At 36.2% G+C, this 15,909-nt stretch overlaps 1 protein-coding gene across 3 annotated transcripts in view; it reads right to left on the minus strand.

The window, feature by feature from the left end:
- Positions 1 to 248: 248 nt before the first annotated feature.
- The window catches only part of ATP2C2 (ATPase secretory pathway Ca2+ transporting 2), a 265,125-nt gene continuing 249,464 nt past the window's right edge, over positions 249 to 15,909 (minus strand). For all 3 annotated transcript variants that reach the window (XM_033943178.1, XM_033943177.1, XM_033943175.1), the window contains one exon: positions 249 to 9,104. In XM_033943178.1, the coding sequence (XP_033799069.1) occupies positions 9,090 to 9,104 (15 nt within the window). In that variant the 3' untranslated portion in view covers positions 249 to 9,089. The remainder of the gene's footprint in view (positions 9,105 to 15,909) is intronic.

Here is a 15,909-nt window from a genome sequence, read left to right on the forward strand (position 1 = left end):
TCCAGATGGAGTCTTGCAGCAGCATTCTGAACTCTTTACAGTATTCTCCCTGAAAGGCCTAAAAGAATTAGCATGATGGAGTTCCACTGGGCCATCACTGCTCTTCCTTCTTACTAGCAGATGGCACTAATACATGTGAAGGAGGAAAACAAGATGTCGCTGAGTCTAAAAAAAAAAAGGAATAAAGTATCTCCTTATCACATGCTGATTGGTAAATGCTCTTAATGAGAAAAGAGAAAATGAACCACCAAGGATCAACATATTTTTTATTTAATAGGGAAACATAAATAAAGGAATGGTGACATCTCTTTTTTAATATGCAGATCTGTAACAAAATGATACAGAAAGCTGTGTATGGACACAGATATAGGTCTGGTTAGTACAGAATCACCAAAAGCCAATATTCATAAAGAAAAAGTAGGTGTGGGGCATGAAACACAAATTCAGTCCTACATTGAAGTGCAGCTGGCCCTAAGAAGGCTCTTACTGTACATGTTGGTTCCATAGTATTGCATGCACTGGGACTGCAGTATTGTCTGTTCTCTGCTGCCAAACATTTTATAACAATTTGTTTTACAAAATACATGATGACATTTACTTTCTCAAAATGACTCTTGTAGACAAACTACAGAAGAACTTTAGAAGTTTGACTGGTGACCACATGGTGCTGTCCCAAATTCCAAATTATAGGAAAGCAATCATAGTATTGTTCAATCAAAGCTCTCTGGAAGCACAATACGACCACTTACACATAAGTTCTGGAGCAACCATGTAGAGATTAAGTACCACCAACTCATTTTAAATAGCCAATGGATGCTCAGCAGATTGTAAGGGCTAATTTGTTTTTAATATAATTAACACATTTTTTTCCAGAGTAGATTATGAAAGCATCTATAAAACAGTACTGACTAATTATAGCATGTGTGGATGCTACTTATTTATACAATAAGACACTGCACTTTTTATAAGTCATCAAAGATAATTGAGCTTAATGGTACAGAATGACACAGAGATAAATTTGTCCCCATTCCTGTAAGCTCTGCCTTAACTGCACACGCCTCGAGCACTTATGATTTTAAAGTGTTTGAGGCTTGTGCAGATGAAGACAAAGCTGGCAGGAATGGGGCAGGGACAGGAAAATGAGTTCCCGTAGGGACGGGGAAAATCCCATGTCATTTTCTACTTAAGGGCTCTCTTATCATGCCTTTATCTGTCAGTAATTCAGCAGCAAGGAAGAATGGATGCTGCATAATTATACACACTTGTATATATAGCAAGTGCCAAGAAAATATTCCATCCACAGCAATATGAAAATAGTGCAGTTGAAAAGGTAAAATATTTCCCCTAAAATGAGCTTCAATGCTCATACAATGGATGATTTGTTTTTTAGGCCAGCAACTTTCTTCCCACTCCTTTTAGTTTCTAGTTTAAGCCTCATATTGGAGCTTTGACACTAAAGCCTGGATTTCTTTTCACTCCTTACCCATATAGCCCAGTTATTCAAGTGATAAATCACTATCCAGGTGTTAAAAAACAGGCTCCCTCTCTTTTCCAGGCTGTGTGAATTTCCTGGAATCCATGCCAGAGTTTCACATTTTTCTTCTTAGTTGTAAAAGAAAAGGGCTGTTCTTTTTCTATTTACCTCTTCTTTGCAGCAAAGGTTTTTAAAATTTTTATAATGTAAACTGCCTTGATATATTATTGGAGAAGATGACATAGAAAATTAAAAACATGTAAACTCTAAAATCAATACTTTACAAAAATATGCCTGCAATACAAAACAATGTCAGTACCAGAATTCTGTTGGCAAATGTATAAATTCTACCATCTAAGACTTGGCTAACAGTCATACCACGGCAGGCCTGGAGCAGGAAAGATGAATGTCACTACAAGGTGGGGCTCAGGCAACATGTTAGAAAGTCTGTCCCTCCAGCAGTGGTGTAGTAAGGGGGGTGGGCGTTCTGCCCCGGGCGCCTGTGTAACATTCTTAGTACAAGCAGTAACCCCCAAGCTGCTGTTGCACCAGCATTGGCTCTTTCTCCAACGTCACTTCCTGGGCTAGCACCTAGGATGCGACGTCAGAGGAAGAGCCGAAGCTGGTGCAACAGCAGCTTGGGGATTGCTGCTCATGCCAGGAACGTTATAGAGGTACGGCGGAAGGGAAGCAGTGTGGGGGAGGGCACCACCACCACCTGGGCGCTTCTCACCTTCACACCACTACCCTTCAGTCTTGTGTTTAGTAATAGCACCCCCAAACTATTTGGGCATGTCAGCTTGTGAGAAGTTCAAAGATTGAGGATAAAAAAAAAAAAAAGGTTTATTGAAATTGCTAACAGGTATATTTATTCTAATGATCAAAGTTTACGAAAATACATAGTATTGCAGTTAGCCTCAACAACAATACAGTAATCTGGGATGTTTGCTGCATTGTACATTCGCTTTCAGTATTTAGTAAATCAAATTCTTTTCATCCATCATAAGACATTGAATTGACGTGGCAGTTGAAAGAAAGCTGATGGTGTTCAGGGAGCATCCAGCAAGGCCACAGGACCTTGCCAGCTCTTTAGCGTACTACGGAGATGCAGCTGAGTATGGGAACATGCAGTGCTCATCTACTTAGGAAACCAAAGACTGTCCAAGATAAAGGAATCACATCCTCTATGTGTCAACACTTACAAAATTGGGCTATAATATTAGCAGTGTGATGGAGGAGCAGGCAATCTTCCTTTAATTGGTCTTATCTTACTGTAACCTGTGTTACAATTTAAGTTCTTTACAATAAAGTGCAACAGGACTTTTGGGAAGAAACTAATTTTAACATTAATAATGGTGGGGTAGCTATGTCAGGTCACTTTTAAAGGCAATATATAAAAATAAAACCAAAACAAAGGAGATAAGGTGTTGCCTTTTTTATTGGACTAACTGTTTTTTAAATTAACTTTCAAAGATGATCATTTCTGATCTGAAGAAGGGTTACCTTTGAATACTAATCAAAAAATGCATTGTTAGTCCAATAAAACATGTATCACCTTATGTCCTTTGTTTTTATTTCTATATATTAACATTAATAAAAGAAAAGTACAGATGATTTTTAGTACTATGGTGCTAAATGTACCACTGGGATGAACCTAGATATTTGCAAGCCCTGGAAAGTTCAGAGAGGCTTTGGTTCTGGTTTTCTTTTGGCTATTTGGAGAGATCCCTTGATTCATATAAACAAGCAATAACTAACAGCCTGCTTCTTGGAACACACATTTACGTGGATGCAGAAAACTACTCTGCTGACTCATCTTGATGTCAACTAAAAAATCTGACAAAGGTGTAAAACAAAAAAGGGACTAGATCTCCCATGTCCAAAAAAAGCAAAAATGTTCCTTCATGATCTGCGTAGCCGTAGAGCCTCTGACCTATCCAGAAAATTTGGTGTGGATCAGACTAACACACAAATATTTTATGCACTATGTATATCCCCTCCCCAATACTCATGATCCTTATGAATCCCATGACAAGAGAGAAAAATTCTTTTGTGCACCAGCTATAAAGCATATTGTACATCTTCATGGACTAAATTCATTTGGAAATGTTCTCCCCACTTTTCTTGTCCTTCCTTGACACACCCTAAAAAAGTAGACAAAGCAAAACTGCAGGAAAATGTACAGGGTGCAGGAATTTATTAAGATAACAATAAAAATATGAAACAAGTACATAAACTACATAAATATATATCCCAAAAAACTGGTCCTAATATTCATGATTGAACATACACCCACTCTTAAAGTTGCTACCAAATCAAAGCTTGTAGAGCTCTGGGCTTCAAGCACTGCTTTACAAGAGCAACTTTAAGAGTGGGTGTATATTCAGTTATTTCATTATTTGATATTACTTTTGAAGACTCTTAAGACTCCTGAGGCAGGCTTGTTTGGCTGAAACATGTACATGTCGAGTCATTGGATGCATAAAGATATTTATACTACCAGATGAGTTGAAGGACACTTTATTTTTGCACATCATTCTGATTTGGACAATTCCACTCTGTTTTTTGCAGGTTTATGTACTTGTTTCATATTTTTGTTATTGTCATCTTAATAAATTCCTGCACCCTGTATATTTTCCTGCAGTTTTGTCTTATCTTCTTCTTGTGCTGTTTCACTGTAGGTCTTGTTGGTTCTTTTTTGTTTTGTTTTTATACCCTAAAAATGAAACATCAACAGGAAACAACACAAAAAAGTTATTTGTAAAGGGGTGATTATATAACTATTCTCCTTCCTTTGGAAAAAAAAGCCTAAAATCAATACAGATAGATAAGACACATACAAAGTGATTAGGTTCTTACCTTGCTAATATCTTTTCTAGTAGATAGGTGTGCTTCATTCTGGACAGTAGGGTATTTTTTCCATGCTTGCGAGTTGTGCAAAAGAAATCCATTCCATGTTTTTAACTCCTTCCTATCAAGGGCTCTGATGCCCCTCTCAGTTTGTACCAAAAGCATGCAATAGCCCTATGTAGACACACACAAGGAGGTGTATGGTGAGACTTCCCGAAACACAGAGCTGTTCTGCTCTGATACAAAAGGAGGGGTATGGTGATACTCCCAAAAATATAGTGCTGTTCTGCTCTGAAAGTATAAAAAACATGTTAAACATTGCAATGGAACAATCTAAACTTCAGAATAACCATACAAATCAGAAACATTTATGGAATTCAAACATTCCCCAATGTGATATAGCAATACATTATCCTTCATACACTTGAGGGTTGACTGACATCAAAATCTCAGCTTTGACTTGAACTGTCTGAGACAGTAGGAAGGCGGAGAAATAACTGACAGGGCAGGGCTCCAGAATGACACACCTACCTACTAGAAAAGATATTAGCAAAGTAAGAACCCAATTTCTTTTTCTAGTGCAATAGTTGTGTCATTCTAGACAGTAGGGATGTATAAAAGCAGTCCCTAAAATCTAGGATGGGACTTCTGCACCTGCTTGTAAAACTGAGGACCCAAATATGGTGTCCTCCCTTGCTGCCATGCCCACTTTACAGAACTTAGATAGCATGCAGTGTGGAACAGGGTGCTGCTCTACAAATCTCAGGTGAAATCACCCAAGCTTCCACCCACAAAGAAGCCACACTTCTTGTTGAATGCACTTCCAAGGAGACCAGCGATTGCTTGCCACCGGCAATATATGCTGACGAGATGACCATGCAAATCCATCTTGAAATGGCCATCATGTCTGAAATCTGAGTGCAAAACCTCTGTCTGTGTGCCTCTGGAAGATAGACACAGCCTTCCACCATGCTGAATAGAACTCCCATGTATTCTAGCAATTGGGACGGAACCAGTTGACTTTTTCAAAAATTTACAATCCAGCCCAGGCTCTCTAAGACCTGGACCACTTGAGCCATTGCCTGTTCTCCATCTGAGAATGACAGGGCTCTGAACAGCCAGTCATCCAGGTATGGATGCATTTGCAATCCTGCCTTGTGGAAATGTGTTGCTACTACCACCATCACCTTGGTGAATGTGCAGGGTGCTGTTGCCAGACCAAAAGGGAGCACCGAGATCCGATGTCTCTCCAGCAAATGGAATTTCAGGACCTCCTATGCACCTGAAACATGGGAATGTGTAGGTAGGTTTCTGTCTCAGAGCTATTTATGCAAGTACTGACCACACTATCTCCATGTGAAAGCATGGGACCTTTAGGGCTTTGAGGGGTGCAAGACCTAGGATGGGTCTCCAATCTTCTGAGCCTTTCTTGGGCACTATGCAGTATATGGAGTATCTGCCTGAGCCCAAGTCTTCTGGCGGCACTGGTTCTATGGCCTAAATTTCTACAAGTCTCTGTACTGTTGCTAAGACCCTGCATGCCTTTTCTGGGCACCCCACCGGGGAGTCCACAAACCAGTCTGTTAAGGGATAGGTGAACTTGAGCTTGTGTCCTTCCTGAAGGATCTTCAGTACCAGCAGTCTGATGAGATCTGCGCCCAGACCTCCACATACACCGAGATCCTTCAGTTTATCCTCAGGGGAAAGGCTTTGGTTCTGGTTTTATTGTGCTTAGTTAGAGGTTGAAGCGGGATGACAACCGGAGGCTTGGCTTCAACTAGGTCCTGTGAATCTCTGCCGTGATTCCTGATAGGATCTCTGAGCTGAGGCTCCTTGAGTACTGTTGAAACCGCCTGGAATTATGAACATTAGCCACCCAGAACCTCTAGAGGCTCACAATCTGCTGTCAGGCAGAGATTTGGGCCGGCAATCTGCCACGCTGGCCATCAGATCATCTAGACCCTTTCTGAACATCTGTCCTTTGAAAGGGTAGCTTTAGAGGTGGAATCTCCCACCCATTGCCTGATCCAGAGCATTTTGCAGGCTGAACTGGAATAAGCTGAAACTTTGCTCATGACTCTGATGATATCCTAGAGAGTATAGGCCACATAATCCACCCCTGCTAGCATAAGCTGGGGCAAAGGCACGCCCTCAGCCAGGATGAGCCCACACATCTTGGAATGACAAGCATGTGCCACAAACGATGCTGCTGCAGCTGCTTTGATTTCTAAAGCCAAAGCTTTAAACTGCCTTTTTAGGACCACATCCAATCTGTGATCCTGCATATCCTTTAATACTACATTTCCCTCACTTGGCAGGGAAGTGTTTGGTTACCTGAGCTACTAAGGAATCTACCTTAGGCTGAGTGAACATCTGTTGATACTCCTGTGCCATATGATACAGCCTTGACATTGTTTTGACTACCTTTGACTAAAACACTCATATCAGGATGCCAGGGTAAAGACATGGTCTGCGCCCTCACTAAGCTAAGGATAGACCACTGAGTGGAAGTCTAACTGTAACTCTCATAGGAAGTCTGTAATGATCTCTAATAGTGCCAAAGGTTTGAACAGCTGACGTACAGTAGGATCTTCCCCTTGGTCGATGAGCCCCCACTGTGTTCCACGTAGTCGTTCCTATATGTGACCCAATATCTCCCAGCAGGGAAGACTCATTCTGTAAGAGTTAAGGTATACAGACTAACCCCTTGCCTTCTGAATCCCTGTAGGAAAACTCCACAGGATCATGGTCAGCTTCTAGCAATGCTGCTTGTGCACCCTGGGAGCCCAAGCCCCCCTGCATGATCTATGACACACTGCCAGACTTCATATCCAAATAAGCTCTCCACATCAAATTAACAAATTCAGGAAAAAAGGCTTCACTAAGCAATAGTGAGTCCCCTCTGCCTTACGTCTTTGGGCTCCGCAGCTTCCACACTCTTGTACGTACTTAGGTACGCCACTGTTCTGAGGCTCTGGAAGGGATTTTCTCCCAGCAGACAGGCCCCCCTAATGGTTTCTCAGCCCTAGAGACTGAAGGGGAGGCTAAGCTGGACGCTTCTGCCTCCCATTCACGTGCTGTGCAACACGTGGCTCAAGGATACACTTCAAACTACTATCCAGGCAAATCTGGGATGTAAAAGAGCCTGAGAACTCCATCTCTGCCAATTTTGAGGCAAAATGAGGTGATCTGAATGTTTTGGAGAACTCTGAAAAAGAATCAGTGTTTTGGTGCTAAAAAACAGCTAAAAAATGACTTTACTAAAAGTAAAACTCAGAAAACAGGATTTTACTGGTGGAGGACCTTACAGGATATGGCAGAAATCTTCAACCTATAGGCTGTAATAGCTTTACTCACATGTGCTCTGAAGGTACTGCAGCCTGCCTCAGCTCTAAGCAGTAGCTTGATCTGGGAGAAGAATCCTTGCCTCAATTAGTTAGTCCTTCAAACACTGAGATCTTTGGGCTGCCAGTCGCACCAAAGTCAGACTGATCCTCAACTCCTGCAGAACCATGCACATGAAGGGGGGGAGGGGAGGCAAAATTGCAGGCAGAGCCCTGAAAACCTCCGCTGAGCCTCCTGCAGATTCCTAACAGCCTGCATTCAGGTCCCTGCAATACATTAGGCAAGCTAAACTACTAGGAATATAGACCCTGAGCGCCACAAATATATCTGCAGGCTGGCCAAATAGGTAGCCTGCCAGCTACAGACCCAAGTCGGCTTTTTTTCCATGGAGGCAGAGCTTACTCTCGCACTGGAGAGCTCTGGCACAATGAAAACCACAAAGACTGTGAAAAATACAAAAAATAATAAAGAAATATACAGAGCAGATCAGAAAGACACCTTTCAGCTTGCGTGCAGAAGGAAAAATTAAAGGTGGCAGCAGAGCCCTCAGTAGGAGTTGAAAACCTGGAGTGGATTCCTTCTGCATGGCTCACAAGCATGGGCATACTTATTACACTAGAAACATCCAGTGTCAATATATTGTATATGTTTAAATAGCCATCCAGAAAAGGGCAAAGTGAGAAAAGTTGGAGCTGCATTTAGTGCACAGTGAAGACAAGAATTGTGCAGAAATTGTAGGATTAACACCCAATCATACCTCCCTTCCACTTCATCTATAAAATCTGACCAAAGATTTGCCTCTTCCATTTGTTTTCTTAGATTCGGTTTATTAGCCAAATGCATGATGAACCAAGCAGGTAGAAAGAAAATTAAGTAGGTTTAGGGCAGATTATCACTTTCTTCTTTCCTAGGCCATGCTAACAGCTGTTAGATTTTCTCAGCACCATGTCCATTGCCAGCAGTGGATGTGCCTGAAAGTGCAGATATAAAAGTATTCACATTTATTAGGCAGGTATTCATCCAATCACAGGGAAAAATTTTCCATGTGCATTTTTCTGGTATTTGCAAAAAGGTAAAATTGTAAATGATGTAGAAATTTGACTGGATATGGCAGTATCTCTTGGCTAACTGAACATCACCTCATGAGGTACTTGAAACGTGAAGGGGCCTTTTGCTCGTGCCTGGACATGGCAGAAGGTTTGTGTTATGTATGTGTAATATAAAAAAGAATGTGCATAGTAGCCAAAGGCTGCTGCAGTGTCAAACAAACAAACAAAGAGACCACAGCTGGGGTCTAAAGTGACAGTTCAACTGAGTCCAATTTCTTCATTCTGCATCTTCACATGCTTTCTTCTGCAGCACAATTTTTCACATACTTTGATCATCTCTGACACTATAAAGACTGAGGATGATAGTCCAGTCAGAAAAAGAAGATCTGCAAAAAAGTGTGATGAAAAGTCTTATTACTTGGGGGTTTTTTTTCCCCCCAATTCTTTATTCATTTCATCATCTTACAACAAGTACACAATACTACACCATTAAAAAAATTTTCACACATCACTTGAATTTCTTACTAATGTTATCATAAAAACATAAATTAATCCCTCCCCACCCACCCTCCCCTCAAATATTTCAATCAAAAATATCATATAAATATTATAAACTTATTTATTGATTAACCTTTAAATAGAACTTTATACCATCCCCCTCCCCCTATGTATAAATATACTATCAGTGGAAAATGATGTCTAATCATTACAATAATTTGCCAATGGCCCCCAGATCTTTTTTAAATTGTTATAATTCCCATTCTGCAAAGCAATTACTCTTTCCATTTTGTAAATGTGGCACTGCGAATTCCACCAGAATGTATAACTAAGATTGTTGTAATTTTTCCAGTTACTGGTGATATGTTGCATGGCAACTCGTGTCATTATCAATAAAAGTTTGTTATTACTTGATGATATTTGACTCTTTGTTCTCATTGACATATCGAACATAATAGTATCATATGATAGAGCTATATGGTTTTCTAATAAACAATTTATTTGAGACCAAATTGATTTCCAAAAAGCCATGATATAGGGACAGTAAAATATTAAACGATCTAGGGTCCCTGCTTCCAGATTACAATGCCAGCATCTATTAGACTTAGAGCTATCCAACTTTTGTAATCAAACAGGGGTCCATAATGCTCTATGGAACAAAAAAAAACCAAGTTTGTCTCATAGATGCTGACACACTTCATCCTCAAAGACCAAATTCGTGGCCACTAAGAGGCAGAAATTTGATGCTTAATTTCAATGCTCCAAATGTCTCTAAGACCAGTCTTCCTTTTTTTATTCATAAATCCAGATATCTTTTTTTTTTTTTAACTTTTTATTTATAGAATTTTCATTCTTTCAATACATGAATCACATATTATAAAATGTATAATAAAATATATATGTATGTACAAATTCATATCATAGATATTCATCCCTTTCCCCTATTAATTGTTTTTCCATTTTTCTTTCATATTAATATCTATATTTCCCACCCTAACCCTATATTACTATTATCAATGTGTTAAGATATCTGATCTCTAGAATAATTAGTCAATGGATCCCATATTTTCTTAAAATTTTTAATATTTCCTTGTTGTAAAGCCAAAATTTTCTCCATTTTGTAAATGTGACATACCGAGTTCCACCAGAATGTATAATTTAGTTTGGTAAAATCTTTCCAATTTTGTGTGATTTGCTGCATGGCAACTCCTGTCAATATTAAAAGTAATTTATTATTATTTGCTGATATTGGACTCTGTGTTCTCATTGCAGTACCGAATAATATGGTATCATATGAGAGTCCTACGTGATTTTCTAGTAATATATTTATTTGGGGCCAAATTAAATTCCAAAAAGCTTTTATACAGGGACAAAAAAAAAATTAAATGATCCAATGTCCCTACTTCTATTTTACAATGCCAACATCTATTAGATCTAGTATTATCTATCTTTTGCAAGCGCGTCGGGGTCCATAACACTCTATGTAATAAAAATAACCATGTTTGACTCATAGATGCTGACTTTGTTAATCTTAATCTCCAGGACCAGAATTTTGGCCATTGAGATGCAGAAATTGTCTGTCCAATCTCAATGCTCCAAATATCCCTAAGTCCAGTTTTCTTTTTTTTATTTAGAAATCCATTTATTAATTTATACCATTTTGCGGCTTGGTGACCCAAGAAATCCGTCTGGAAACATAAAACTTGCAAACTATATTGAGTATTGAGAATTTTCCATTCAGGGAACCCTACCTGAATGGCTTGCTTCAATTGCATCCATTTAAAAAATTGTGTTTTATTTAGTCTAAATTTATTTTGCAATTGTGAAAAACTAAGCAAGGAACCTTCTGATATGACGTCATTTAATGTTCTTATTCCTGCAGTTATCCATTGTTTCCAGATGATTTTAAATCCGCCAATTCTGATCCTGGAGTTTACCCATATTGATTGATTTAGGGATTTAGCAATTGGTTCTGGTGTCAGATTATTTATGTATCTTAATGTTTTCCAAGTATCTAATAAGATTCTGTGTTCTTTGTATCTTATAGGCATTGATATAGAAATTAAGTGTTCTGGATTTAAAGGGAACAGGAGCCGCCATTCTAAATACAGCCAATCTGGTACATTTTCTAAGAGATCTGGGAGGATCCAATACATACCCTGTCTTAAAATATAGGCTTGATGATACCTATAAAAATTTGGAAAATTTACCCCCCCTTCCATAATTGGTCTTTGTAATGATACTAAAGCGATTCTTGGTCTTTTCCCACACCAAACAAATTTTGTAAGAATATTGTTAAGTTTTTTATAAAATGACCCCTGAAAAAATATTGGAATCATACTCATTTGGTAACAAACCACAGGCAATATCATCATTTTAATTGTTTGAATTCTTCCCCACCAAGAAAGATGTAATGGATTCCATTGCTCACACATTTCTGTTATTTTTTTCAATAAAAGTTTTTCATTCTCTTTGACTGTGTCTTCAATTGTATTTTTGATCATAATTCCTAAGTATTTTATTCCATCCTCTTTCCAAATAAATGAATATGGATCAAATAATCCTTTGGTACAATGAACATTAATTGGGAGGATTTCAGATTTATTCCAATTAATTTTATATCCAGAAAATGTACCGTATTTTTCTATTAAATTAAGCATACATGGAATAGTAATTTCCGGTTCTCTTAAATATAATAATAATATCATCTGCATATGCAGATAATTTAAATTCAAAACTGGTAAATGAGATTCCCTTTATTTCCCTAGTTTTTTTTATTGCAATTAATAAAGGTTCTAGGACAACATCAAAAAGTAATGGAGACAAAGGGCATCCTTGTCTAACTCCCCTATGCAAGTTGAATTTAGTTGATAAATTATTGTTAATATATAATCTTGCTCCAGGAGAGCTATACAATGTCTGAATCATTTTAATAAAACCGGATCCTATACCAAACCAATGTAAAGCTTGATATATAAAATTCCATTCCACTCTATCAAAAGCTTTTTCTGCATCTAAAGAAATTAAAAAAACTGGATCATTTATATTTTTTGCTAAATTTAATGAGTGGAATGCAAGTCTAGTATTGTCTGATGAATGTCTTTTAGCAATAAATCCTGTTTGATGTACATCAATAATGAAAGGAAGAGCTTTTGCCAATCTTAATGCTAATACTTTAGCCATTAATTTATTATCCACATTTAATAATGAAATAGGCCTGTAATTTGAAACCAGAGTAGGATCTTTGTTTGGTTTTGGTAAGACTATAATTATCGATTCTGCCATAGTACCAGATATATTTTCATTCTTTATTTGATATTGAAACAAATTTAACAGATATGGTAATATGATATTTTGGAATGATTTATAAAATTCAACAGTATAACCATCTCCACCTGGAGCGGATCCAACTCTAAGAGACTTCAATGCTGTTTCTATTTCTTTTAAAGATATAGGTTCTTCTAAACTTCCTTTTATATGATCCGGAATATTCGGTCCAATAAAAGAATTTAAGAAAGTTAATCCGTCTTGTTCTTTATTTTTATAAGAATTAGAAGTGTATAATTCCTTGTAAAAATCAAGAAATTGTGTTATAATATCTTTTGTGTTGGTATGTGTGTTACCTTGTATATCTTTAATTGCAATAATCTTAGATTTTCTTTTCTTTGCTTTAAGAAAATTTGCTAATAATTTTCCTGCTTTATTTGAATTGCCATAATATTGTACTTGTTTATTGAAAATATCTTTCCTCACAATTTGAGAAGAAATCTCATTATATTTAACTTTTACTTTTAACAACTCTTGTAATGTATTGTTTTCCCATTTTGTAATTAATTTATTTTCTAAAATTTTTATTTGTTTTTCCATATCTTCATATTGTTTTTTAAGTTGTTTTTTAATAAAAGCTGAATATGAAATTATATTTCCTCTCATTGTTGCTTTAAAAGCATCCCATAAAATTTCTATATTAATGTCATCAGAAGTATTAAATTGAAAGAATTCTTGCATTTTTGCTTTAAGATCTTCTAAGAATTTCGAGTCTGCTAATAAATCATTATTAAATCTCCATATTGAATTAAATTGATCATTATTGTAATTCTGAAGGTTAATCCACACACCAGCATGGTCTGAAATTATAATGGGATCAATTACTGCTTTTGATACATGCTGCGCTATGTTATTATTTACAAATATATAATCAATTCTTGAAAAAGATTTATGGACTTGAGAACAAAAAGAATATTCCCGATCATTAAAATGAAGGATACGCCATATATCTATTAAATTACAAGATTGTATTAAATTATCTAGTCCTAAAGATTTTATGATTTTACTTGGTTTTTTGTCTATAATTGGATCCATTACAGCATTGAAATCTCCAGCTACTACTAAGTTAGAAGTAGCCAGTGGTAGTAATATCTGTTGAATTTGATTGAAAAACTCCTTTTGATTTGAATTAGGAGCATAAAGATTAAATAAATCAAGGGTTGTACTTCCCAAATCCATTTTAATATGTACCCATCTTCCTGAAGGATCAAAATTTATTAATTTAAAGTTTGCAGTGCATTTCTTATTTATCAGGATCGCTACCCCAGCCTTTTTTCCTAAAGCAGGTGAATAGAAACATTTTGATATCCAACCCCCTGTTAACTTCCTAGATTCATTATCTGAGAGATGAGTCTCTTGTATAAAGTATATATCGGCGTTTTGCTTATGGAGAAATCCTAATAATTTGTTTCTTTTGATAGGATGATTTAAACCATTGACATTAATTGTATATATTTTAATATCCATTTAAAATTTTAGAACTATTTTGATTTAAATGTAATATAAGTTTTACGATCAGATATCCATACATTGTAACAATATAATTTCCCATTCCCATTTCCCCTCTCCTCCCATCCCACCCTCCCTCCCCCCTAATTAATAGCAGTGCACACTTGGCAACACACATATTAGATCGGTATCAAAAAACACTCCCTGAAAGTCCAAATCTGTTAAGATTCACAAATAAGTCATATATATTATAGTAGTTTTAAAGATAATTAATATTTTCCTTGACATTTCATATTTCTATAAATCCGGTTGAGATTTTATGTTAATATAGACTTTAAATTAATTTATTATTCTATTATTCAATACACTCTTATTTTAATCTAAGTCTAATAAATCATATAATATAGATTATATTTTAAGTTCCCTTCTATGGTTCCTGTATATCAAATTATATGTTCCATTACTATTTTTGACCTTAATTTAAATCTTATGTAAATATATTTAATTTTATAAATTTAAAAATATCACATTGTATAATCATATTATACTTATATATATTAAAATGAAATAATCTTTCATTATGTCAAACCCAATCATATACTGTTTTCTATAATATTAATCTTTAAAAACATGAAAAGATTAAAAGATATATAAGGTATAGGTTAAGTATGCGACAAAAAAAAAAAAAAAAAAAATTATATTCCAGAGCTCCCCCCCTTCAAACGCAGAAGTCTCTTTTATTCTTATATCGTGCTCTTTATTTATTAATATTTAATGTTCAGTACTTCCTTCTTCGTAGAAAATCATTCCTTCTTCTTTCACCGCCTCTTTATATTTTTATATCCAGTTCAATATTCTTATCACATTTTGTTGTATTCCAGGTGATTTCTATTTTTCTTCGTCGTTCAATTTTAAGATATAAGTTGGTCTTTGTTTCTGTTCCATTCATATTTTATTTTAATAGTTTGTTATACAGCGAAGTAATTCTTTAATATCCATTCGAGAAATAACATCTCCTATTTATAATTCCTCTTTCCGGTTTCGTGAAGTCTTCTTATTCGCAGATTCTTTCGCATTGATGTCTGGGATTTGTAGTATTTGTAGTATTAAAGAATAGTAAAGATGTTGAAATACTGATTATCTTTTCAATTTGCTTGAGGGGTTAAATTAGTCACATGCATATAGTTCAAATAGTCTTACTGCTATTTTAAAGGAAGGAAGCTCCATCCTACAATCAATTCGCATACAGTTTTTCCTAATATTAAAAATTATAATTGAGATCAATAGAATTCAGCTGATGCCTTAACTGTTTCATTCCATTATGGAATACTTAGCCAGGCCATATCATTAGCATAAAGAACGTTGAAGTGTAATTTTGAATAAGGTTAAAAACATTCTAAATCGTTGCTATGGGTAAACAATATTATTTTAATAAGTGTATATCATAAAATAAAATAAAAGTTTTTCCAGTTAAAATAATATAACATATAATAAAGAGAAATTAAGGAGACATTGGTAATTCTTGGCTTTGTATAAATTTTTGTAGCTCTTCTGCATTGTCAAAAGTTAAAGTTTTATCTGCAATAGTTACTTTCATATTAGCCGGGTATACTATACCAAACTTTGCTCCCATTTCTCTTAGTTGTGGTCTCAAGTCCAGGAGCTTTTTTCTTTTGATCGCCGTACTTTTTGCAAAGTCTGGAACAAAATGAATGCGGGCATCTTGAAATTGTAATCCTTTATTTTGTTTTGCAAGTTGAAAAATTTCTATAACCTGCTGGTGGCGCAGCAGTTTAAAGATCAGTGGCCTCGGTCCTTGATACCTTCCTGATCTTTTTGTAGGCACTCTATGTGCTCTTTCAATCTCTATGGGGTACTTGGTTTTTAGAGGAAGTAGTTTAGGTAGTAAATTTTCTA

Source organism: Geotrypetes seraphini, chromosome 4, assembly GCF_902459505.1.
Source record: "Geotrypetes seraphini chromosome 4, aGeoSer1.1, whole genome shotgun sequence".
Classification (NCBI taxonomy): Eukaryota; Metazoa; Chordata; class Amphibia; order Gymnophiona; family Dermophiidae; genus Geotrypetes; species Geotrypetes seraphini.